This window comes from Alexandromys fortis, unplaced genomic scaffold, assembly GCF_014885135.2.
Source record: "Alexandromys fortis isolate MF-2015 unplaced genomic scaffold, M_Fortis_MF-2015_v1.1 scaffold_245, whole genome shotgun sequence".
Lineage (NCBI taxonomy): Eukaryota > Metazoa > Chordata > Mammalia > Rodentia > Cricetidae > Alexandromys > Alexandromys fortis.
This window is the reverse complement of record NW_026068139.1, coordinates 256,126-283,807: the sequence shown is the minus strand read 5'-3', so window position 1 is coordinate 283,807 and position 27,682 is coordinate 256,126. Positions and strand designations below refer to the sequence as shown.

The following is a 27,682-nucleotide window of genomic DNA, read 5'->3' as shown; positions in this document are numbered from 1 at the left end:
TCCCATGAAAGACTTGAGGGAGCTTATTATCACTACCTTTGAAGCTTAAAGGACATAGAAATTCAACACTGGGGTAGAGTAAAGTGACAGAAATTGTTACTCAGGCTAAAAAGAACTTTATTCTATTGATGAAAGGTAATAATTCGTCATTAAAAAATAGTATTTTTTTTGAAAAAAAAAAAAAAAGGCATGCACCACCACCGCGCGGTGGAAGTCATCTTTCTCTATAAAGTTTTTTTTTTAAATTTATTTCTGTTATATATGGTATCATGTATCAATAGTTACAGTTCTATTGGAGGCTGAGGCAGGAAAAAAAAACCAGAAGTTCTGAGGCCAAACTGAGTAATATAGCAGTATCTTTTGCTGTTTTTTCTTAGTTTTGAAACACAGTCTCACCATGTAGTCCTGGTGGCCTGGAACTTGCTGTGTAGATAGAAGAGGCTCAGACTTCCAGAGATCTGCCAACCTTTGCTTTCTGAGTGCTAGGATTAAAGATGTGTACCACCACACCTGGATGACAGCAATATTTTATCTCAAAATATGTATGAAATTATTTGTTGCACACATTTTAAAAGATTTACTTATTATGTGCATGAATGTTTTGCTTGCATGTGTGTATGTGTACTACATTCAAGTCTGATGCCTGTGGAGGCCAGAAGGCATCTACTCCCCAAGAACTGGCATTACAAATAGTTATGAGCTGCCGTATGAGTGTTAGGAACTGAACCTTTGTCCTTTGCAAGAGCAAGCTTCTTAACCATTGATTGGCCCATCCCTCTAGTTCTACTCACAGATTTTAATTAGAACTTTGTATTGTAGTTACATGTGATATAAAGTTTTAAAAAGTATGTAGTCATAGACCAGTGTTATAAATAGTAACTTTCAGATGTTTTAGATGAATTTTTTCATATGAACCTTGCAATTTCTTGTTGTTTCCCCTTTTTATGTTTGTTTTTTTTTTTTTTACTAGGCACATTAACATTAGTATTCGTTTTGGTAATGATCTTTCGGATGCTATGCAAGTGTTGAATGAAGGCTCCTTTACTACTCTAGAATCTTTGAATGAGTTAGAAAAAATTTGGGCTGAATATAATGTGGCTCAGGAGAAGATCAAAACTTGTCTTGATGAGGTGGGTTAAGAACTTTGTCTCCTGTGTTTGTTTATTTTTTTAAAAATCTGTTGAAATTTTTAAGAAAGCAGAGGGTCTGACACTGTAGTGATACTTTGTTGTAGAGGAAGTTAGGGTAGGTAATTGGCAACTATATACATGATTAACAATTTTTTTCCTTTTCTGTGTTCATATTTAATATTCAACTAACTTTATATTTCCCTGGAAATCTGATAAAATGTTTCAACCATGTTAATAGTCAAGATTCTTTATGGTAAATATTCCTGAATGATAAATTGTATCTGCATTAGGAAGAACCATAAACACCTAATGAGTGTTCTTACATCTGGGTATGTTCTTCACAGCTACTAGAAGCTAAACCTGTAGAGAAGTTAACAGAAATACTGACTTTGAGGTCTCATATGGGGTTTTAACTAGGGCAACTTCTAAACCTGCTAACATTTAACGTAATTAAGGAGGTCCAGGAGAGCCCGTAAGGATAACAAATGTTTATTGGGAAACACAATAAGAAAGCTGCTGTCTTCCTCTAGTCTGCAATTACACTACAACAGGGACCTTGAGTTTTGGTCTGAGTAGTATGTTTTATGTTACTACAATTGGACTCTGACACATTATTATGTACTGACTAAGTCACTCAGTGTTGAGAGGTAGTTTGTATGAAGGAAGGAGGAACATGGAGACTGAAATCTTTCTAGGAAATTATATACTTTTTATCCCAAAGGAACAAGTTCATCATCGCAAAAATAATAGGGAAAAATGAAATTAACAGAATTGTTGAGCTTAAATGTTATGTTTTAAGTGTGATATTAAGCTTTAGAAATCAGTATTGTCCTTATAGGTAAATGTGTGAAAATACCTTATGTCTAATAGTGACTACTCTCTTTTCCTTCCTTCAGAATGAAGGTAGTATTTTGATCGCTAAAAGAAATGAAGTGCAACAAAACCTGTTCATGGCTGTAGATGTTTTTATTCTGGAAGTAGATGAGTTACCACTTGATAAACGCTTAAAAACGTTGCAGGTTTGAATTAAAATATATTAAATATACATTAAAATTAAGCTTATTCTTTAAGAGATTAAATCAGTACTAGCCTTGATATTTTAGATAGCACTGATAATTGTATCATTTTTTTCTTCTTTGCTGATTTCTAGTTTTTAATGGCATTAAAATTTATATTAACCTGTTTTATTATTTTTTTTCACACAATACATTTTGATCCATATTCTCCTCCACTCTGTTTTCCCAGATCCCTCACTATCCAATTCAATGTTTTTTTCTCTCTTAAAAAAAGATAGAACTCTAGAAACCATAACAAAAAAGCACACACAAATCTATGGAGACTGTTTTGTGTTGGTCAGCTACCCCTGAGCATGAGGCCTGCTCTGGAGTGTGCTTGATAAATCCAGTGTTACTTCTTTGGAGAAAACTGATTTTCTATCTCTTAGCAGATATCAGTTGCAAGTAACTTATTTGTTAGAGATGAGATTTTGTGACCAGTTTTCTGGGGCTTTGTTTGACTTGAATTTATGCAGGTCTTGTGCATGCTGCCATAGTCTCTGTGACTTCTTATGTATACCAGCCCTGTTGTGTCAAAAAATGCTGTTTTCTTGGAGTAACCTACCACCTCTGGCTCTTACAATCTTTCTTCTTCTTCTCAATAGATCACTGAGCCTTGAGGTAAGCCTTAGGGTTTTATAAAGATATCCCATTTAGGCCTGAGTGCTCTTGCACACTGTCCAGTTGTGGGCCTCTGTGTTAATTATCTACTGCAAGAAGATGCTTTTCTGGTGATGAAAAGAAGCTTTTCTGATGAGGGTTGAGCAGTTCAATGACCCATGTCATTAAGCATTGATTTATGACTATGCTCATTTAGCAGATTGGCAGTGGGTTTTCCCCTAGGATGTATGCTCTTTCTGGTTTTTGGTTTCTGGTTCTTGGCTTCATTAATTAACAGTGTTAGCTGTGGGTTCCACTTATGCAGAGGCCTTAAATCCAACTAAAAAGTGGTTGATTACTCCCATATTATTTGTGCCATTGTTGCTTCAGTATATCTTGCAGGCAGGTTGCTGTTATGCCTTATAAGGTTCATTGCTGGATGAGATTAATGATTACCTTTATTCTCTGGTAGCATGTATAACCTTCCAGTATCATGAATGCTAGTTAGTAGAGGTGAAGCTTTTAGTTGGGCACTATCTTTATTTCTCCATGTTTGCTGACATAAGTAAGTGGTATCTTCGGCAATAGGGCCTTAACATCATGTTGTGGAGGACAACAAATATCATTGGAAATAGCCTCCAATGTTTGTGGGGTTTGCGAGATCCCTTTTGACAATGACTGCAAGATGTAACCCATTTTGGGTTTAACTTGGTATAATGACATCAGGTTGGGGCATTGCCTTTCCCATTATATGGTAATACCGTTAAATTTCCTTTCATATATTTTAGGACACTTCTAGAATGTACTTATATGGATTTTCAAAAGGCCTCTATCCCTCCCCATATTCTCTCTTTTATTCTTGCCCTCCTTTTCTCTCCTCATTTAATCCTCCCATTTTAGTTTCCTCTTTATACCTTTATAACACTGTTTTCTAAATTTCCTTCCTTGGGAGATCCCCTTCTCCCTTCTTGTCATTAATGATCTACCTAACTTCTGGATATTCTAAATGGAATATCTAAACCTTAAACGCTAACTTCTAAATATAAGAGAAAACATGCAATATTTGTCTCTCTGTCTGGGTTATCACACTCAAGATGACTGTTTCTAGCTTCGTCCGATTACCTGCTAATTTAATAATTTTATTTTTCTTTTGATACATATATATATACATGTATATATATATCCTGCATGCCTGTACACACACCAGAATAGGGCACCAGATCTCTTTGTAGATGGTTATGAGCTACCATGTGGTTGCTGGGAACTGAACCCAGGACCTCTGGAAGAGCAGCCAGTGCTCTTAATCATCTGAGCCATCTCTTCAGCCCCTGTCTTTTATTTTTACATCCTGGTCACAGATTTCCTTCTCTAATTTCATTTTTTAGCAGTTGAATAATATTCCATTGTGTAAATGAACTAGTCTCATCCATTCATCAGTTGATGGACATCTAAGCTGTTACCAATTTCTGGCTATTATGAACAGAATATGGCTGATCAAATATTTCTGTAATAAGATGCAGTGTTTTTTGAGTATATGCCCGAGTGGTATAGTTGGATTTTACAGCAGATCTATTTCATCATTTTGAGGCACTTCCACACTTATTTCAATAGTGGCTTATACTAGTTTGTACTTCCATCAGCAGTGTAGAGTGTTTCTCTTCCCCCACATCCTCACCAGCATTTGCTGTCATTAATTTAAGTCATTCTGACTGTTGTAAGATGGAATTTCAAAGTTGCTTTAATTTGCATTCCTCTCGTGTCTAGGGACAGTGAACATTTTTGTTTAAGCATTTCTCGGTCATTTTCTGAGAACTCTGTTTAGTTCTATATCCCATTTTTAGTTGGGTTATTTGTTTTCTTGATGTTCAGTGTTAGTTTTTGTATGTTTTATGTACAAATTCTATATCAGATTATAATTGGTAAAAAATATATTTACCTATTCTGTAGATAGAGCTTTGCTAGAAGATGGTGTCTTTTAGTGTATAGAGGTTTTTATTTTAAGCTACGTGAGGTTTTATTCATTAATTCTTGGCCTTAATTCCTGAAGTATTCATTCTGTTCAGAAAGCCCTTTCCTGTACCAATGCGTTCCAGTCTATTCCCTACTTTTTTCTGTCAGACTCAGGGTATCTATTGAGGTCCTTGATCCATAGGTTGAACTTTGTACAGGGTGATAAATATTGTTCTATTTTCATTTTTCTACGTGAAGCTGTGTCATTTGATGAGTACACTATGTTTTCTACAGTATATTTTTGGCATCTGTAGGTGTGTGGAATTATGTCTTTGTCTTCCTCTTCTCATCCATCCATCCATCCATCCATCCATCCATCCATCCATCCATCCATCCATCCATCCATCTATCTATCTATCTATCTATCTATCTATCTATCTATCTATCTATCTATCTTTTTTTTAAGACAAGGTTTCTTTGTAGCTTTGGAGCCTGACCTGGAACTCGCTCTGTAGACCAGGCTGGCCTCAGACTCACAGAGATCCTCTTGCCTCTGCCTCCCAAGTGCTGGGATTAAAGGTGTGTGCCACCACCACCTGGCTTCAGTTCTGTTTTACTGATCAGTGTGTCTGTTTTTGTGCCATTATCATGTGTTTATTACTATAAAGAGAGAGTTTTTATACAATTTGAGATCAGGGATAATGCTATCTCCTGCAGTTCTTTAATTACTTAGGATTATTTTAGTTTGTGTGTGTGTGTGTTTTCTCATATGAATCTGAAAACTGCCCCCTTAAGATCTATGAAGAATTGTCTTGTAATTTTGATGGGGATTGCATTGAATCTGTAGATAGCTTTTGGTAGGATGACCATTTTTACTATAATAATCCTACTGATCAATGAGCATGGGAGATCTTTCCATCTTTTAATATCTTCATCAGTTTCTTTTTTCCAGTGTCTTAAAGTTTTTATCATAAAAGTATTTCATCTGTTTGGTTAGAATTAGCCCAAGATATTTTAGATTATTTGATATTTTTGTGAAAGGTGTTGTTACCTGATATCTTTTTCAGTTTGTTTGTCATTTGCACATAGGAAGGCTACTGATTTTTGTGAGTTGATTCTGTATCCAGTTACTTTGTTGAAATTTTTTTTTATATCAGTTGTAAGAGTTTCCTGGTGGAATTATTAGGGTGGCTTGTATCATATTATCAGTACTATCATATTATCTGTAAAGAAAGGTACTTTTGAGTTCTTTCTTTCCATTTTATATCCCCTTGATCTCCTTCAGTTTTCTTTCTTTCTTTTTTTTTTTTTTTTTTGGTTTTTCGAGACAGGGTTTCTCTGTGGTTTTGGAGCCTGTCCTGGAACTAGCTCTTGTAGACCAGGCTGGTCTCGAACTCACAGAGATCCGCCTGCCTCTGCCTCCCAAGTGCTGGGATTAAAGGCGTGCGCCACCACCGCCCGGCTTTTTTTTTTTTTTTTTTTTTTTTTTTTGGTTTCCTTCAGTTTTCTTATTGCTTTAGCTTAGACTCTTAAGTATACTATATTGAATAGGTTTGGAGAAACTGGTCACCCTTGACTTGTTCCTAATTTTAATGGAATTTCTTTGAGTTTCTCTCCATTTAAGTTGATGTTGGCCATGGACTTGCTGCAAACTGCCTTTATTACGTTATGGTGTATCTCTTGTATCCCTTATTTCTCTTTGACGTTTATAATGAAGAGCTATTTGATTTTGTCAAAAGCCTTTTTTTGCATCTGATAAAATTATCATGTGTTTCTTCTTTCCATTTTGTTTAAATAGTGGGTTACTTTGGTTGATTTACATATGTTGAACTATTCCTGTATCTGTGGGATGAAGCCTATTTGATCATGGTGAATTATCTTTTTTATGTGTTCTTTGATTCACTTTGCAAGGTTTTTGTTGAGTATTTTTGTATCTTTCTTTCTTGTGTCTATGTGGTGTAGGTATAAGGGTAACTGTGGCCTAGTGAAAATGGATAGGGAAATGTTCCTTCTGTTTCTATTTTATAGAGTAATTTAGGAGTGTTGGCATTAACTCTTTGAATGTGTCTGGTAGACTTCTGTGCTAAAATTATCTGACCCTGGGAATTTTTAGTTTGGGAGACTTTTAATGACTGCTTCTATTTCCTTACAGATATAGGTCTGTTTTATTTGCTTATCTGATCTTGATTTTAACTTTGGTAGGTGGTATATATTGATAAAATTTCTTGTTTTTTTTTTCAGTTTGATAGAGTATAGGTTTATACTCTGGTTTTTTTCTTGGTGTCTGTTATGTCCCCCTTTTGTTTCTAAGTTTGTTAATTTGAATATGTTTTCTTTTTAGTTATATTTATACCATTTTTAAGAGTAGGGGTTCAACATTATGATATTCTGTTTCTTGAATCCTAACACAGTGTTTAAATACTAACATTCTGTTAATTACTTTAACAAATGAATATTTCTGTCTTTAGGACTTAACAACTTCTTTAGAAGCAGTGTATGGAAAGGCCAAAGAAGGAACTAACTCTGAAGAAATACTTAGAAAGTTTTATGACTGGCAGTGTAACAAAAGAGAAGAGTTTGCTAGTATTAGGAGTGAGACAGAGGCTTCTCTGCAGCATCTTGTGGCATGGTTCCAGAGCAGTCAGAAGGTGAGCAGAGCTCCCAAATAGCAAAGTTTATGGAAGGAAGTGGGGATTGTATGTTTGTTCCAACTCTGTCTCTTCTGTTGTTCAATAGCTGACATTATCTACTTGTACCTATCAGAGTTAAGACTTGGTGGTCAAGATTTTTCATCACTTTTGACTTAGGCTATTTGTTTTATTATATTAAAAATCATGTTGATTTTGTTTCTGTTTTTCTCATTTCATTTGAATTGACCTTAACCACTAGTTTTCTTTCAGCATACTATGCTTACATATGTTTTTTCTTTTCATGTGTAATTTTACAAGGGTGTATCCTTTGTTCTTTTCCTGGAATTTTACTTTTCCTATTTTGTCCATGGTATAGCCTCATACTCCAGGTATATAGGCACAATGAATGTTAAGTGTATTAATTGAGATGTACCATGCTTTTATTTTTGCAAATAAGGTTTTTGATCTATCTTTGGGTGAGTCACTGACTTCAGAAGACATGATTGGTAATATTGATGAAATTCTAGAGAAGACAGAGTCATGTGTCTGCAAAGAGCTGGAGATATCTCTCATTGTGAGTAACAATGTTATTATTGTTTTCTTTGAGACAGCAGTTTCATTTGCTAGTTGGATTGTGTTAACCAATAATATGACTTCTCTTATTAGAATTAAGACTAACATTCACTTTCACTTTCTTCTTTATAGGCCTGCTTGAAACAGTTACACTGTCAAGGTCCATCCAATCCAATTCAGTTAGTGTCCTAATTCTTCACAGAATAATGCTTTCATTTTAATAGAATGTTTCACATTAAGGAAAACTAATGTTTAATTCTAGGAAATCTCTCCTTAATCTACATGGTTTGACTTTCTGTACAATTTGACTTCTGAGTACAACATATTGTTAGGAAAAGTCTTAAGACAGGCCTCTCTGCTGACACAAAGAATTCCAGTCAAACCAGATTAGACTGAATTTAAAATGCCCCTGTTTAATGAATGTATCACTCTCAAGAGGCCGGGAGGCAGTGGGGGAGGGGAAGACAGAGGAGAGAACCCAAAACCACGCGTTCCTTTTTCTGGGTGAGCTTAAGTAGCCTGTGGGAGGGGTCAGCGCTTGGCAGGATGGGAGTTGGAGTCCGGACCAATGCAACTCCCAGGCCAGTGGCTGGGGTGACTTAATATTACATATATCCGATGCATTTAAGAATATACGCATTAAATCTTGTGAAATTTAAATAAAATCTGGGCAAACTATACATAAATACATTAGAACACCTTTATTGTGTATAATCTATCTTGCTCTGTCAGTGGAAAATAAGTATAGGTGTTGAAGAGTATTTTGTAATCTAGACCTTTAAGCCTTGCTTACCTGGGACACTTACTCAGTTTTTCAGCCTGCTTTCCAAAGTCTCAGTGGTAATGTTTTTCATTTTCTTTCTTTTTTGAAAATTTATTTATAAATTAGGATTTACTGTAGTTCTTTATTATTAAATAGTTTTTGTTGGTTTTATAAGACTTGATTTTAGAAGTTGTTGGTGAGAGACAGTTTCTAAAAGTAACTTTAAAGTGTTGAAGTTTATATATTGTTTGTTCTTTTATGTTTAGAATATGGATTGTCCTGACATCCTTTCAGACAGCTTCAGAAATAATTTATAGTATATTTAGGATAGCATTTTGCCTATGAGCATCTTTGATTCTGTCTACAAAAAGATTTGAGAAATAATTTGTATTGGATATAGCAGTTTTCAAAGACATTTTCATTTTGAAGTTTATTCATTGTTACGAAAGGTTTTAATCATTTTGTTGTTCATGCAAATTCTTTTGTGTAGGAGCAAGGTGTTGTAGACAAGGAGATTATTTTAAGTACATACAGTCAAGTGCTGCAGAAGATCCATTCTGAGGAAAAGTTCATTGCCACTCTGCTAGCCAAGTACAAGGATAGTGTCGAGGTTGGATTTTGCTTTCTCTTATTGGTCTTATGAACTGATACTTTTTTTCCAAGTTGGTGAATTTTTCTCAAGTAGTTTAATATTCAGTGTGTTAATTAGTACTCTTAAAAAATAGTATAGCCATTGTTGCTTGGTATATAATTGACTTCACTATAAAATATGAATGGTGATTTTTATTTCAGTGAGTCTTGGAATAATTGAGTTTCTTCTTAGTTTAAATTTAAAGATATCTTTGTCATCATTTTCTGTGTAGCAGATTTGTTGTAGGAAATTTGCTATATATAGAAAGAAAAAACTGTTTTTAATACTTTTAGTGTAAGAGATCGTTAGACAGTATTCTGTGAATGGGCACATTTATCAGGTATGAATATACACATGTGCTTTGCAATGCATTGTCTTGTGAGCACTTTTGAAGGTATTTTCATAATTTTAGAGTATATTGTGAACATTTTGCCATGATCAACAATTCTTTACTGTCCTTTTGGATGTTTTCATTCTTACATAAACATATAGTTATTTAACCTTATCATATGTTGGATGTTGAAGGTATTTCCTTTTTATCATATAAATAATGCTTTAGAAATCTGAACATATCTTTATGCATTACTTTTCAGATACCTATAATTTATAATTTTAAAGTTAAAAGGAACGAACATTATTGAAACTTGATACATATTGTGAAACTACTTTTGAGAGGGATCATTTCAACTTAGATCCTCACCGTAAATTTCAGTTTGTATAATGTTGGTATAGTGTGTCTAATTTCATGCCTCAGTTGAAGTGGAGAGTATTTCCTTTGGTACTTTGAGCACTGAACCATAGAAATGTGGTCAATTAGGAAATTCAGTTGGTTGCATTGCCTTGTAGACAGTTACAGAATTTTCTTAATATTCATTCTGAACCCAGGTACTTGCAAAATAATGATGTTTAGTGACTGTTGTTTCATGTGTTTGAAAATAAGGTAATTCTTTCTCTTATATAGTTTAAAAATCAGATCATTGACTGTTTAAATAAGAGCCCCAGTGTGGATTACTTGTTGTCCATTAAGAAGACTTTGAAAGGCTTAAAAGCTCAACTGAGATGGAAATTGGTTGAGAAGAGTAATTTGGAAGAAGTAAGAAAAAAATTGCTTCTAGCTAATGTGTTTTTGTTTTTCATTTTGATTGAACTATTTCATAAAGCTATGTATAAATAAATACTCTCTAAAGCCAGAGAGCTAGTGTATTCGTATTTTTATAATGTATGTTTATCTTTTAAAAAATTACTTATTTTAATTGTATTGTTTAGTGTGTGTGTGTGAATATGTGAGTGTGTCTATACCCCTGTGACATGTGGATGTCAGAGAATAACTTGATAAGTGTCAGGTCTTTCCATCATGTGGGTCTTGAGAACTGAACTCAGGTCATTTGACTTAGAGGCACTGAACCATCTCACAGGCCCCAGTACTTTATCTTTTTATCTCTGTATATGGAAATAAATTTGAAATGACATTCATACTGAAAACATGTGTCCCATATAATTAAGTATTTAAAAAATTAAATGTTTTACATTGCTACCATGGTTTTTAGTAACACAAAAATTGTAGAATTAATTTTGAACTATTTTTTCCCCTATGAACTGTTAGAATAGGTCTGTTATAATACAAACCTACTACATTTAGGTTAGTAGGATAGTCTCCCATGGTTTCTTTGTGTGTGTGTGTGTGTGCACACATGTATGTGTGCTCACATGTACATGAAAGTCAGAGGACAACCTTGGGTGTCATTCTCAGGCACTGTCTACCTTTATTTTTGTGTTTGTGGAGATAGTATGTTACTGGCTTGGAGCAGTTAGGTTGAGCTCCAGGAATCCCTGTCTCTGCCTCCCTAGGGCAGGAATTGATGGGTCACGCTGTGAGCCTTTTTCCTGGAGATTGAATTTAGTTCTTTGACCTACAAGGCGAGCACTTTACTGTTTTCCCATCTCCAAAGGTAGAGTTTTGTGACAAAGTATTTTTAAAGATCATGCTCTTTTTTGTAAACTTATTTAACACTGGTTATAATATTTCTTGCAAGTTTTAAAAAATAATTTCATATAATAATAGAGCTGGAGGGATTAGGATTTTCTAATTTTGACTACACTTCCCTTTAGGCTTGAAAATAAACTAGTAATTCTCTGAACTTTCTTGAGGATTTATTTATGTACAGAAGAGATCTAAAGTATGTTTTCATACAACGTGATTGTCTCTTTTCCTCTTCTTAGCATGCAATTGGAAGCAAAATGGGAGCTATTTCATAACTAATTGCAGTTTAAGAGGTTTCTAGTTTTATTGTAGTCTAGGCTGTGCAGGAGGTGGTCTTTTCTAGTCTTTTCAACTTTTGGAGAAATATACCTGACGAGATTGGGCACATTCATTGTAGTAGTACTAGACATTGTAGACCTAATTTAATTTTTTAATGCAGTCATTCCTTTTAAGGTATCTTATTTACTAAAATCCCATTGAAGTCATTTGGAGTATTTCTGAATCACAGAATTTCTCATAGTAGATAATTTAGATTTTCACATCTTTTTGTTGTGTATGCTTTTAAAAACCTGATTTCAAGTAAAAATTTCACAGAATCCAATTCAGTTGCTGTTGTTAATTTTTATCTTCACATTAGTTCTTATCTTCAAGAAAATGTACAGGAACTTAAAACATATGCAGTAATTTTTTATGTATAATACCTTTTTTTATAGTTTTGGGGAAAGTTAGTGTTAGAATAAACAGATTTATTTAATGTTAGACGACCTGCTATATGTTAGGTACTGAAGGATGAATGCGAACCACACAGAATGATTTACTTTTCATCCAGTGCAATAAGCCTATTGACAACTTTTTCTCTTTGATATAGTCTGATGACCATGATGGAACTGAAATTGAGAAAATAAAACAAGAAATAACTCAGTTGCGCAATAGTGTCTTCCAGAAAATTTATCATGAGAGGGAGGAATATGTAAGTATTTGATTCTCTGAAATTTTAAAGTAGATTTTACTCAGGAATTTGAATTTAAAAACATAGACTTCATATAATCATGTACTAGAGGCATCATTGTCATAGCATTGTTTACATGAATTTGCAAATTAATTAAATATGACAAAATTTGAGACAGTTATACCAATGTGGAAATTTCAGATTATTATAAAGAAGAAAAAAATCACTTGTAATGTTCTCAGTGGTAAAAGTAGTAAGAAAAATTGAACTTCTTTATAGTTTTTTTCTGCTTGTTTTTGGAAATGAGCTTCTGCATAGTTTTTTGTTGTTTAAAGCATAAAGAGTCTCACAGATTAACATTAACACCCTTTAGCTTAACAAGCAATAAAATCATGGAGCAGCTTGATCTTCCTGAGTGATTGTAACCAGAAAAAAAAAAATCTCACCTTCGTTTCCACTCTACTCTTAAGTTCTATGGCCTTAGAAAAATCAGCCAGTCCACTTTTATTCACAATTGAAAGAATATTTCATTTTATGTCTGAGAGATATTATGAAGGAGAGTTAGTTAAGGGACTGTTGTTTAAAGTAAAAATATTATGCAAATAATAGACAAGTGTCCAGCTTTATTTACCAAATTCATGTAACTATGCATACCTTTGAATATTTGAATAAAATCTGGTAAATACTTAGAAGTTTTCCTTAGTAAATATGTTGATACATGACTTTGTAAATACTGTTTTCTCATTTGCTTCAAAGTGTATGTAGACTTTTATACTTACTTTTATCTCAAGACTTTTAGGATTGGCTTTTATGATTTTCTTCCTAAGTTAAATCATCATTATTTTAAAATGTTACTATGTTCTTATTTTTGAGAAATGAAAGTTTATTTTTAGAATTAATTTTTTTTTTTTGTTTTTTTCGAGACAGGGTTTCTCTGTAGCGTTGGTGCCTGTCCTGGAACTAGCTCTTGTAGACCAGGCTGGCCTTGAACTCCAAGAGATCCGCCTGCCTCTGCCTCCTGAGTGCTGGGATTAAAGGCGTGTAAAAATATTTTTATCTTACTTTGAATATGAACTAGCTCATGTTTTGCTTGATAGTTCTTGAAATACAAGTAAGATTAAGGATTATGTATTTTATTAGATGTAGGAAGGCATACGGTAATATATTTTCCTGAGGAGCAATATACCACAGTTGAATACATATTCATCTACAGTAGAAATACTTTCTAACTTTAGGAGAAGCTGAACACCTTGACGCAGAAATGGTTTCCTGAACTGCCTCTGTTATACCCTGAAATCGGATTACTTAAGTATATGGTAAGCTTTGTTTCCGCTGAGAATTGCCACCATGCAGAGAATGTAAAAGCCTAGTGATGTTCAGATCATGTCAGTGTCACATCTGTAGTATCTTTTCTATGAAAATACTCTTGATAAATAGTTTAAAGGATTATTAGAACCTTTTTCTTGAGGCTGTCTTAAAACAGGTAGTTTAAAGTAGAGAGGTTGATGTGAAGTTTGGTTTTCTTGGCAAGCAGGACTCGAAAGCCAGGAGATTAGCATATTAAATAACTTGAAGAATTGGGAAACTAACTCTCTGAGGAGAATCTATATATACCCTAGTGTTTTAGATTGCCTGGTGGCAACAGAGAACTAGATGAAACACCATTGTTTAGAATTTTTAGAATTGCTTCCTAGTAGGGTTCCAGAATTCAACATGTACAAGTTCCTGACATAAAGTGGCATAATATTTGTATATGTGTTGTATATGTGTTTTTTGTTTTTGACTTTTGAGACAGGGTCTTTTTCTTTTTTTTCTTTTTTCCTTGTTTGGTTTTTCGAGAAAGGGTTTCTCTGTGGCTTTGGAGCCTGTCCTGGAACTAGCTCTTGTAGACCAGGCTGGACTCGAACTCACAGAGATCTACCTGACTCTGCCTCCTGAGTGCTGGGATTAAAGCCTGTGCCACCTTGAGACAAGATCTGACAAGGTCTGAGCTAACCTTGAACTTCCATTCTTCTTCTGACTGTCCTGTAAGGTCTAGCATTACAGGCTTGAGTGACCATATTCCCACTTTTCCACTATATTTTTAAAACATATGTAGAATACTTGTAATACCCAGTAAAATATGTGTTACATAATTAATTAGTAGACAATGTTTTGTGAGTGCATAACAAAAATCTGCAGTTTTGTTGCAGATAAAATTTTATTTTGAATATTTCCATTTCACAATTGATTGGATACAAGGAAGCAGAATCCACAGATATAGATGCTAATCATGTTTGTTTATTGAGATTGTCATTAATGCATGGCCAGGGATTTAATTTAGGCAGAGTACATGCTTGGCATGCATAAAACCTTTTGTTCAGTTTTCCAGCATTCTGTATTTAAATGCAGATATTAAATAAAATATGTATAGTGACACTGATCTGCAGTGTCAGTACTTTGGAGGTAGAGGCAGGAGGATCAGAGTTGAAGGCCAATCTGGGCTACATGAGACCCTGTTGCAAAAAAAGTGTTATTAAGTTATGATAATAGCTAAAACATAATCTATAAAATAAACGTGTGAGTTTATTTTCATAAATATGTAAAGTGTTTTGGATCACAGTATGTGATCCAAGATTTCATCCCCAGATCCATAAAAATAAAGTACATTCTTTAAACAGTTGTTATAATGTCTTCCCATAATATATTTAAAAATGTTATGTAAGCTGGGTATCACAACTTACTATTAGAGTTTCCAAATTTGGGAAACTGAGGCACAAGAATTGCCCTTAGTTTGAATCTAGCCTGACTTGTGTACTGAGTCCTAGGATAGCCTGGGATACTAAGTGAGAGTTGTCTTAAAAGCCCAAACACGAATTGGGTGGTGGTGGTAGTGGTGATGGTACACACCTTTAATTTCAGCACTTGAGAATCAGAGGCAGGGGATCTTTGTGAGTTTTGGGTCAGCCTGGGCTACACAGAGAAACCCTGTCTCAAAAAACCAAACCAAACTTAAAAACCAAAAACCAAACCCAAGAAAAAATCCTTAGACAAACAAACTTAAAAATCCCCAAACACCAAGACAAACAATACAAAACCAAAACAAAAAAAAAAATGTGTATTTCTCCTTGATGCAAGTAGCTCTAGCTGTAGAGACTTTCTTGTGTCTGGTGACTGATTGTGTGTATAGCTATATGGAAGCTGAAATTAACTTACTAATTTCGTTGTAGAAGATTATAAGAGGTGCAAATCATGATTTATGGATGCCCCCAATGACTTTAATATGTTCAAGATGATTTTTGATGTATATTCCTAGAAATCCTTTGTACCAATTATATATTATTGAAATTTAATAACAACACAAACAAGAACTAGAAAGCAATCCTATAGCCTTCCTTGCCTACTATAAAACTACACTACAGTAAAACTTTGTCATTGTTTGGGTCATCTGTATTTTGAGAGTTCATGGGTTTAGATTCTCTGTCTTTTATAGACTAACCAATATTGCACCAGACTTCCTGGTCCTCTGGACTCTTATAAAATTTTTGTCCCCCTTTCTGTGATTGTTCCCTGAGCCTTAGGTGTATGAATTGTGTAGATGTAGCTACTAGAGCTGGGCACCCCATGATCAGTGTTTCTTTTCATTTTGACCAGTCGTGGTTTCAGTAATAATCTTTGCTGCAAAATAAGATCGTTTGATGTGGGGTGAGGGCTGTACTTATTGGTGAGTATAAGGATAAGTATTAAGAATACAGTTAGAAATTATAATGAATTGGAAAGTGGCAGTAGTAGTTTCATCATAATGTTCCAGGATAGCCAAAGCTAAACAAAGAAATCCTGTCTCAAAAAGCAAAGAAGGAATAAACAATCAAATCTACCACTAAAGAAAAAAATTAGTATTAATTAGTATTAATGTTTTACATTACATTTAATGTAAAAATGTTACAATTAAATTTTTTGAAAATCATTTTCACATTTAAGGATGTTAAGGAGGAGTAGAGGTGTTAGGATTACTTTATAACAGTCATAATATTTAGATTTCTCATTATTTTATAACTACCTTCAGTTGTCTTCATTTTAAGTTTTAGGATATATATGTGGTTTTTCAAGTAAGTTTTGGAGTTTCCTAAAAGCATGTCTTATTAACCTAAACGGGTACTAGCCATTTGGGGTACCAGCCCCTCAGACCCCTTCAAGTGTCCAAGATGGTGAAGGAAAAGTAACTAAGGGGATCTGAGGGGAAACCAGGTCAATTCACATGTAATTTCTCCTCAACATGTTTCTTTATTGTTCTCTCTTCCTTGTTCTCTATTCTAATTCTTCTGTCCTGTCTGTAATTACTTAGCTCTAATTTTTGTCTCAATTCTAATTCCAATTCTCTCCTGCATTCTTCTTCATCTTCTTCATTTTCCTATTTCTGCTAATTTCTGGGATGCATCTGCTCCAACTTCTGCTCCAGATTCTGTCCCAGCTTCTGTTAACTCGCTGTTCTTACCTAGCTATAAAGACCCACAAAATCTTGCAGACATAGAGAGTAACCAGGCAACCCAGTTACACAGACAAGGGAAGTTTATGGCACTTGGTCCATTGGCAAGCTCTAAGGGCCTTTTAGATCTGAAGTTTACACCATTTACTCTAAGCAGTTGAAACAAAGAGGAGACCCAAGCCTTTAAATTATCAGGTGTGAATCTTGATGCCTATCAGAGGCACCAGTGGAGGTTTGTCTTCCTTTGGGATGTGGGTAGATGGTTAATTGTTTTTCTTGAGAGTAAGACACAAGCAGTAAATCTCCTGAACTAAAATCAGTAAACTGCGGTGAAGGTGACTGTGAGGAGTTAGGAATCTTTCAATGCAAGATTAGGTTTAGGTCATCACTTTTCTTGTCTATAAACCAGGGCATGCCTATTTTTTTCTATCTATCTGAACAGCTATGAATTAACAGCTTTGGCCATGTAGTAATTCTATGTACTTGGATATCTGGGAATGTCTTAAATGGAATGCTTTTTCCTGGATCCCAAACACTGGCCAAATGCTTACTAATAAAGATAATTGCAGGAAGGCAGATCTCTATGTTTTCATTGAATAAAGGAACAAAGACCTGGTAGTGGGATGCAGGTTTCTAGACTGTGTAATCCTCTTCACACATAGCTACGGGATATAATCAGTAAACCCCAAATACATAGGGGAAATTTCGCCCAGTAAGTGATCAGATAGTGCTAAACTGTGGGAGATAAATCCCAAATTTGTCACAGATGGGGATAAACTATGGTGAGAAATATACAGCAAAAACAGCCACTTTATTCACAAGGCAATAATTCCAACTCAGTCTTCTAATACAGAGTCCCTGACTCTGATGGGTTGACCTTGTGAAATGAGGCTAATTAATTACTGAACGATTCTGTGACTCATAGCATAACCGTATTAAAAAGAATCTAAACTTTAGCCAGGTGGTGGTGGCACATGCCCTTAATCCCAGCACTTGGGAGACGGAGGCAGGTGGATTTCTCTGAGTTCGAGGCCAGCCTGGTCTACAAGAGCTAGTTTCAGGACAGGCACCAAAGCTACAGAGAAACCTTGTCTCAGAAAACAAAACAAAACAAAACCCAAAAAAACAAAAAAGAATCCAAACTTCATTTTTATTTTTCAGTTAGATTGATGATTTTCGTAGCATTTAATAATATGCCTCTGATTATATTGGTGATTTGAAAGCCTTAAGGAATTTTTTGATTGTCTAAACGTAATAAAAATTTGTGCCTAGAATTCTGGTGGTCTTCTTACTATGAGCTTAGAGCGAGACCTTCTTGACACTGAGCCCATGAAGGAACTTAGCAGCAAACGTCCTTTGGTGTGCTCTGACGTTAATGGGCAGCCAGTTCTCTTAAAGGTAATTTTAAGTTCTGATTTATGGAAGCTTCAGAAGTAGTGATGTGCAAGAAGAAAACAAACCCACTATTCTAAAGTATGTAAGTTGACTTGCATGATGATTGTGCTTGAGCTAATTTTGACCTTCCTCTCATTTCCCTAAGAGTACTTGATTTTCTTTTTTGGGTAAACTTACTGCATTTTGTTCAATAGCCTTTAAAAATTCTTGTTTTTTTCCTAGATGTTTCTTGAAAGCTTAGCTACGTTGCCAACACAATCTTGGGTTGCTTAATTTCTTTGAAATTTTCATTTTCAAATTTTTTATTCATTTTATATATTTATGTGTATAGTGTTTTGACTACTTGTATATCTTTGTTCTGTATGCATGTCTGGTACCTGTTCATACAGTGTGAGACTCCACGTGGGTGCTGGGATCCAAACTCTCCTCTTTCACAAGGACACCAAGTGCTCTTAACAACTAATCATCTCCTCAGTCCCTTAATTTCTTCTTGTGAGCTGAGACTGTGCATGAATTTCAAAGGGTCTTTAAGTTGGCCTTAGTTGCTATATATATGGGGATGTATAGTAGGCTACAGGTAGAATTACTTTTTTTCTTCCCATATTATAGTATTCAATGCACATAGAGAAGGTACTTAAAATAGAAAAATAGATACATGATGGAGGAAGGTCATTGGCTAATAAAGAAACTGGCTTGGCCCATTTTATTGGTTAGAACATAGGTGGGAGGAGTAAACAGAATAGGATGCTGGGCGGAAGAGGAAGTGAGGTCAGACTCTGCTCTGCTCCCGGAGAGACCCGACAGCTCTGCTCTCTGGAGCAGAGACGCCAGGCTCCGCTCTCCCAGGCAGCTCTGACCCAGGATGGGACCCAGGATGGACGTAGGCTAGAATCTTCCCGGTTAGCGCACCTTGGGGTGCTTACACACATTATTAGAAATGGGTTAGAACAATATGTAAGAGCTAGCCAATAAGAAGCTGGAACTAGCCGGGCCAAGTGGTGTTTAAATGAATACAGTTTGTGTGTTGTTATTTCGGGCATGAGCTAGCAGGCGGCCGGGGTGCTGGGGACGCAGCCCCGCCGCTCCTATTTCAACAGATACACTTTACCTTGCATGCAATAACCTATCATATTTAAGTTGGAATAATAAATTAGAATGGGATTTTAATGTTGAAATTGCCAATGTCTTTTTTGTTGTTGTTCAGAGCTATTCTGTGGATGTTGACACAGAAGGCAGGGTGATTCAGAGAGCAGCCTCCTATCATAGAGCTTGTGGAGATTCTAAGGAAGAGTCTGGATTACTGCCGTTGATATTCCTGTTTCTGTGTAAGGTAAACTTCTTAAGTTAATTCATTGAAGAAATGATTTTATTTAAAGGTAAGTTTTAAAGTAGTGATTTTTTTCTTGATATAAAACAAAAGTTAATAGAATCACTGTATAATGTATAATGGTTAATTGTTCACTTTGAGTTACATTTTCTATTTTGCTTCTTAGTCTGATCCTGTTGCCTACCTGATGGTCCCATATTATCCTAAGGCAAACCTGAGTGCAATTCAAGCTAGTATGCCTTTAACTTCAGAAGTAAGTAAAAACATTTTCAGGAATGCATTAAATGAGAAACTAACATCTAATATGTAACACCCTGTAGATAGAAGTTTCTGTCCTGCCTAGTCCTGCAGCCATTCTGTCCCAAAGAAACACAGAGGCTTATATTATTTATAAATTGTTTGGCATACTGCTCAGGCTTATTATTAACTAGCTCGTACAACTTGAATTAACTCATGATACTTATCTCTATTTAGCCACATGGCTTGGTATCTTTTTTCAGTAAGGCATTCTCATCTTGATTCCTCTGCATCCAGCTAGTAACTGCATCTCTGCCTTTCCTCTTCTTAGAATTCTCCTGGTCTGGTTGCCCCACCTGTACTTTCTGCCTTGCTACCGGCCAACTAGCATTTTATTGAACCAATACGAGTGACAGATCTTACAGTGTACAAGAGCATTATCCCACAGCAACACCTAATACTACATGTTCTCCTGCACAAATATTTGGCCTGCATTATTCTATTTCATTGTTTTATCAGCTCTGTACAAGGATTAAATGATTTGTATAGAACCTCTTCATTCAGAAGTAGAGCTGAAACTTAAAGTTTGGTCTTTCTGGTTCCAGAGCCCAGACTTAACAACCATTAAGCTGTGCTATGTGTAACTGCCTATGACAGTAGTTGATACTTTGAAAGTGGCAGCTTTAGATTTTATTTTAAATTTAGAGGAGGTTCTGATTCTTCCTATTTAGTAAAATTATTTTATTCTCTTCTAGATATGAGGTGATTATTTATAATTTAAGTTGCCTTAGGTTGTGTGTGTGTGTGTATGTGCATATGCATTTCATGTGCCTGCATGTGTGCAAAGACTACTTATGATATTGCCAGTTACATAGAGTATTACTTAACTTTTCTATTGCTGTGGTAGAATACCATAAGGAAGGCAACTTTAAAAGAAGCATTTAATTGGACTTAAAATTCCAGAGAGTATATGGTGGTGGGAAAGGTGTGAGCTCCTATCTTGAAAGAAAGGCAGGAGGCAGAGAGCACACTGGGGAATGACTCTAGTTTTTTTGAAATCTCTAGTCTGCCCTGAGTGATGTACCTCCTTCATTAAGGTCATTTTTTCTAATCCTTCTCAACTAGGTCTACCAACTAGGGACTGAGTGTTCAAACCAACATTAGCCTATTGAGGTCATTCTTTTTCTTGTAAAAGAAAGCATTTAATCAAGGACTTGCTTACATTTTCAGAAGGTTATTCCATTATCATCATGGGGAAAGCATGGTGGCATGCATGTGACTGGAACACATGTATGAGCGCTACATACATCCACAGGCTGGGGTGGGGGATGAAGGGAGGGAGGGAGAGATAGATAGATATGCTGGGCTTGACATGGGCTTTTGAAACTTTAGGCCATTATTATTTAAACAACCACACATAGTTAAGCTTTATCTAGCCTTTAATTCTTTGTCTCTGATATATCCTTAATTTGAAGGAAGCTTTACTTTATTTCTGGGACAATCTTAACAGAGACAAAATTTATACATGAAAATGAGTTGTCAATTTTCTAAACTTCATCTCTTTCATATATATTTATTTGTAGGAAGCTTTAAAAGTCATGAAAGGTGTTGCCCGAGGCCTGTATACATTGCACAATGCTAACATAATTCATGGATCACTTCATCAAAACAATGTATTTGCCTTAAATCGTGAACAAGGAATTGTTGGAGATTTTGACTTCACCAAATCTGAGGTAAAATACCATAGCTGTACTGGACAGAAACCTTTTAATAAATGGTTCAAAACTTCCACACAAAGTGGTAATGTATTGTAAGATCTGCACTTTCAGTTAAGGTGTGCCATGTTGTACAAATAGTATTTGTAACAATCATCTAGATTGTGATGAGCATTGTGTGTTTTTGCCATAAATACAGAAACAGTCTAACCTACTCAATGGCATTGACAACATTGATCATTATTTTTCTTTTCAGAAAACACTTGCTAGAAAACACATAAGAACCTCCTTCTGTTTGTGTGCCTTTCTCTCACAGATTAAATTCAGATATACATGCTTTTCTATTATTAATATATAAGAAGAAGACTGAGAACCATGGGTGTTTTTGTTTAAGTCTAGGTTCAGCTACATAACTTAATTTGGTGCCATATTATCTCCCAATAGGCAGTTTGTAGAGATAACAAAGTCCAGACAATTAAGAGAATGTGATACTCTTATTTGTATATGTGGAATACGAAGTCTAGAAATATAATCACAAGGGAGAAATTTCCTTTTTTTTATTTTTAGTTGACAAAGATGTATATGTTTATTATATATAGCCTGTTGTTTTGAAGTATGTGTATGATATGAATGGCTAAATTAACAATTCTCATTTAAAACACAACTTTATTGAAATGTAGTAGAAAATGTAGAATTCAGGTCTAGTTTTTAGCATATTCATAAAGTGGTGCCACTGTCTAATTCCAGATCATTTTTATCACACCTCAAAGTAGTTACTGATTAGCAGTTAATTTTCATTTCTGCTTTTGTTCAGGCCTTGGAAGCCAGTAATAAACTTTGTGTTTCTGGATTCACTTATTCTGTAATTTTATAAAAGTAAAATTAGGCAGCACTTGACCTTTTGTGAATCACTTTTGTTACTTGTGTAACTTTCAGAGTTAATGTATGTTGCTGCATGTTTAAGGATATAATTCTTTTTATGACCAAATGTATTTAATTGTATGCGTATGCAATACTTTGGTGTTTGTTTTCATTAGTGGATAGATATTTGGATTTCTACTTCCTTTGGTTTACTTAAGACAGGGTCTTACGGGGTAGTAACTGTTGGTTTTGAACCATCTTTGTAGCACAGGTCTTGAACTCATAGTGCTCTTCCTGCCTCAGCTGAGATTACAAGTCTGTATCCTCAAGCCTAGCTGTAGGCTTATGCTTCTCAGTTATTATGAATTTGTTATTATGAATTGTACCCTAACTAAAACATTAGTGTACCAGTTCTTTGTACAGATATTTTAGAGGTAAATAATGACATATTTCAAAAGAACTTTAAATTGAGAACAGAGGCATTCACACAAAGCCCTCAACTGTTTTGTCTCTAAAATGCTTACAATATTGTTTTTGTAGAGTCAGCGAGCTTCAGTGAACATGATGGTTGGTGGATTGAGTTTGATATCACCTGAATTGAAAATTGGGAAACCTCCTTCTGCAAGTTCAGACTTATATGCTTATGGCTGCCTTTTGTTATGGGTATGTTGCTTTTTTAAAAAAATCATCAGTAATTTACATACGTTTCAGAATGTAAATGGATAAGTATAGTGATTTTTCAGCCATTTTTCTGGATGAAGAATAATGGTGTAACTTTAAAAGTAAACTTTGTGGATATGGATATGTGTGTGTTATGTTTGTGTGGGAGTACACATGTACCTGTGTGTTTGCATGTAGGGATCAGGGATCAACTTTGGATGAGTTACTAGGAGTCATCTATTTGGTTTGTTGACATGGTCTGTCACTGCTGCAGGAGCTCCTTCCGCTCCTTTAGCCAATAGCCTTTAAGACCATGAAGCACATGCTGCGGGAGCTCCTTCTGCTGTCATTGTTTAGAGCTTGCCAAGTCCGCTAGGCTGGCTGTCCAGTGAGTTTCAGGGACCTGCCTGTCTGCCTTCCCCACACTAGGATGTATGTGCAGTCAGACCCAGGGTTTCTTTTCCCTTGGGTTCCGTGGTTTAAACTCAGGAACTCATTCTTGTGTGGCAAGCACGTAGCCATCTTTTAAAAAACTTCTTTTAAAAAAGTTCTTTTAATCATAGACTGTTAATACCCTTTTTACTACCATACACTTTCTATAATTTAGATGGATATATAGTCTTAGTTTTTTATAGTCAGTATTGACAGTGAAGATTTTATTTTATAGTAATGTAGAAGAAATTCATGCATGTGTGGAAAATAATGCTAAGTGAGCACTAGGTATATTTTTGCTTTTAGTGTATATTAGATGTTACCCATCACTTGAGAATTGAGTGATTGGGGACTGGAAAGATGGTTTAGTGATTGAGAATTTGAGTGGTTGAGTATTAGGAAGTTTATCTGTTCTTCTAGTGAACATTATACTGGCGCCTCTGGCCCAGGGATGAACAAATGTTTTCTATGAGGGGTCAGCTCATTGCACTTTCAGACTCTATGGCATGGTATGTGTTGTCAGTATGGAGTTATTCCGCTGCAGCACCAATGCATAAACAAAAGAATATGACCTGTTCCAATAGTAGTTTATTAGTGGATGTTGAAATTTGAATTTTATGTAGCTTTCATATCTTATTAAATAGTATTTCTTTGATTTTTTCCTTTAAATATTTAAAAATATAAGAACAATTTTTGGCTTATATTTTGTATGGAAAAACAGATTTGGGGCAGAAGTTATAGTTTGCCAGTACAGATGAGCAAAAGAAAGAACCATTCAATTTAAAAGCAAAGAAATGAAGCCATGTTTATTTGCAGATAAAATGATTAACAATGTACAATATTTTAAGGAATATACATAAAATCTTCTAAAACTAACATGTATATATCAAGGTAGCAGTTTTAACTTCAATGTAATTATCTTTTTTATATACTAGTAGAAAATAGGAAATTTAAAATTATAAAACTATGGCTCAGAGAGATGATTCAATGCTTATAAGAACACTGTTCTTGCAGAGAACTCGGGTTTGGTTTTCAGAAACCATATGGTGGCTCACAAACCATGAGTAACTAACATTCTAGGAGATCTGACACTCTCATTTGACTTCAGCATGCAACAGGCACATGCATTTCACACATGCATACATGCCCATATAGGTAATTATTTTGAACATATTTTGTTTTCTATATACTTGTTAAAATCTCTTCATAACTTTTGCCTGGTTTTAGATGGGTTGTGTTCTGATTATTAACTTTTTCTTCAGGTGAGTTCTTTAGGAGCTTTTAAATATGGGTCATATCGTCTGTAGATGGATAATTTAAACTTCTCTGCTTTTGTATCCCTTTTATTTCTTTTCTTGCTTTATTGCTTCGGCTAAGAATTTAGCACTGTATTGAATAAAAGGGTTGTAAGTAGACACCCTTATCTTCTTGATTTTAGAGAAAAATGCTTTAATATTATATAAAATAAAGTAGGGAAGTATAAAATATTCAAACAAGTATAGACTATTCCATCTAAACAGCTACAGAATTCAGATTCTTCCCCCACCCTGTAAAACTTTGTCTGTTCGTTTGTGAAGATATCAAATAGTACCTTCCAAATCACATCAGTTTTCATGCATGTGACATAATGTCACTATTTAACCTCCTGTAACTAATTACCTCTTTGGTTTGCCCCTTATCTTTCGTGTTACTTCTCTTTGATAATGCTATCAGGGTGAATTGCTGGAGTGGACTTGAGCTCCACAGCCAGATATTGGTCTGAAGAGTTGTATATTCCACATTTGTGTTTAGATTTTCTCAGTTCCTTATGTATTCAAGATAGTAATCCCATTTTTTTCTCTGAAGGCCATTGGAAAGTGAGCTCTTTTCTGCCCTTCCTACCAGGGCATCCATGACCACTGCCTAGCTGAATTCTTGCTAGCATTTTCCCATGTAGATTTGGAGCTCTTTGAATGTAGAAACTACCCTCTAGCTCATACCTGCTGAGCCTGTGTTTTCCCTCATTATGCATTTACTGTCACCAGAAGCAAACCTGCTCCTGCATGTGTAGGTGTGGGAGATGCTGGGGATAGGCATTTAGAGTTGTGTCTGGGACTCAGAGAGTGTAGGAAACAGCCTAAAGTTTGTGCTGAGGGAAAAGGCACAGGCAAGTAGTGGCCCTGTGTGCTCTCTGCCTTTGCCTTCCTGCTCTGCTCCTTGGCTCCTCCTCAGGTCAGGCTGCTTTTCTTTCAGCTTGCTTACATTTCCTGCTACATAGACCTGGGCTTTCCAGGTCTGTTCAGGTCCTAACCAGTTTACTGAGTCTCCAACTTCTCAATGTTATCGCTTATTCAGGCAGTGGAGATGGGGGAAGGCCTTTGTGGCTTGAAAATATAAAAATCCAGCTACACCACTGACAAATAATTTAAAAAGTACAAAGGCTCTTGTTTAGTATCTGTCTGTTGTACAGATCGCCGATCTCCTGTTTTAATCTGTATTTTCACAGATTGCCAAATGGAATACTCATGGAGGTTGCCATAATTTTCCTTTTCTCTTTTTGCTTAAAGCCCTACTGAAGAAAATCTCCCCTCCCTTTTTTCCTACTGTCTTGCCTGGTGCCCATTGTTAGGGTTCCTGTTTTCTTTTTCAGACCAGAAGTTCAGCATTTCTGCATTTCCCCTGGTCTCTAGCTGCTGTTAATACTGCATTGCTGTTCCTCTCCATGCTGTTGATCCCTACTTATAACCATCAGCCTGATACTTTATTTCATATTTATGGTGACATAGGCAAATGCCCCCACCAAAGGGGGAAAATGTGCAGTGGTATTTCTAATCTGAAATAATTAGGTAAAAATAAATGAAGAACTCAAGATGACACCAGTTGTATTTGTCTTAAATTCTGGTGTGTAGATGACAAGCAGAAGTGATAGATTGCAAGAAATGGCCAAATTTGTCCAGCACTGGGATTAAAGGCACACACTGCCTCATCTTTTGATGTTGGTGCTAGGGTCCTTATGTTTATATTGCAAATGCTTTGCAAGCTAAGGTATCTCTCAGTCTTCATTGGCACCACTTTTATTGATTGGGTCCTCATTTAAACCTTTCTGGTCAAACTCTCAAAGTTGTTCCCAGAGGTATGTCTCGTAGGTAATTCTAAATCATGAAGTTGACAGTGATATGCTGATTTTGAGCTCTTGGGCTATTCAGGAGTGATGCAGCTGGGTTTTATGGTAGATCTCTATTTATTGAGGATATCCATACTGAATTCCATGTACCTGGATTAGTTTATATTTTTCCAGCAGTGTGAAGGTTCCCTTTTGTCACCTCAGCACTTGCTGTTTTCTTAATGATTGCCAATCTGACTAGGTTGAGATGAGAATTTATTCTTTTTTCATGGGAGGGTTTCTCTGTAGCTTTGGAGCCTGTCCTGGAACTTGCTCTATAGACCAGGCTGGCCTCGAACTCACAGAGATCTATCTGCCTTTGCCTCCAGGGTGCTGGGATTAATGGTGTATGCTAGCAGTTTAGTGTAGTTTTAATCTGTATTTCTCTGATGGCAGATGGGGTTTGAGAGAGCCAAGGAGCCAAACCAATGCCATGCCAGGCTCCTAATAGCCCTGCCAGGGACCAGGCCCCAGTTTTAGTTTATTGGAACTGAACAAGCAGGATTTGGAAAGACCACAACTCAGGGACAACCAATAATCAGTAAGCACCCTGCAGCCTTATGCAATCTCAAGATAGCTAAAGATAGCTTCTCCCACTCTGTTGCTGGAAAGCCCCTAACCACTAAGGCACCAACCAATCCTATAGCAACCCGTAAACTTTTTGTTGAGACCCACCAATCAGCCCCCAGATTAACCTCCTCTTCCTGGAATTCCCCTGTTCTTGCATAAGGAGCCTGTGAGCTTTGCTTGGGGTCGCCATTTTACCACTTTGTTAGATGATCTGAGCCCTGCATGTAGGAATTAAGTGCTCTTGTTGATCGCATACATGTTTGGTGGTCTTTTATGGGATTTTTCATGGACCATAACAGGATTGAACATATTTTTAAAATGTATTTATTAGTTATTTGTGTATTACAGTCTTTTGATAACAATCTATTCATTTTATGAAACCTATTTATGGACTGGGTTGTTTGGTTTCTTGTTTACTTGGATGAATTCTTTCTGTGTTCTAGATATTAATCTCCTCTTAGACTTGTAGTTGGCAAAGACTTCTTCCACTCAATTATATATTAGTTTGCTTTCTTTTGCTGTGATAAACACCAGACTAAAAGCAACTTGGGGAGGGAATGGTTTATTATTTCATTTTATAGCTTACTTCCTTCATGAGGGAAGCCAAGACAGGAAG

The 27,682-nt window shown here is 35.6% G+C and overlaps 1 protein-coding gene across 1 annotated transcript in view; it reads left to right on the top strand.

Annotated features, from left to right (window-relative positions):
* Window positions 1–27,682, top strand: part of Stk31 (serine/threonine kinase 31) — a 68,995-nt gene that overhangs the window by 27,043 nt on the left and 14,270 nt on the right. The window contains 13 exon segments of the mRNA XM_050126619.1: window positions 971–1,130; window positions 2,027–2,149; window positions 7,204–7,383; window positions 7,823–7,939; window positions 9,192–9,311; window positions 10,294–10,425; window positions 12,182–12,283; window positions 13,498–13,578; window positions 18,000–18,125; window positions 19,327–19,452; window positions 19,616–19,702; window positions 21,270–21,419; window positions 22,803–22,925. Coding sequence (XP_049982576.1) covers window positions 971–1,130; window positions 2,027–2,149; window positions 7,204–7,383; window positions 7,823–7,939; window positions 9,192–9,311; window positions 10,294–10,425; window positions 12,182–12,283; window positions 13,498–13,578; window positions 18,000–18,125; window positions 19,327–19,452; window positions 19,616–19,702; window positions 21,270–21,419; window positions 22,803–22,925 — 1,627 coding nt within the window.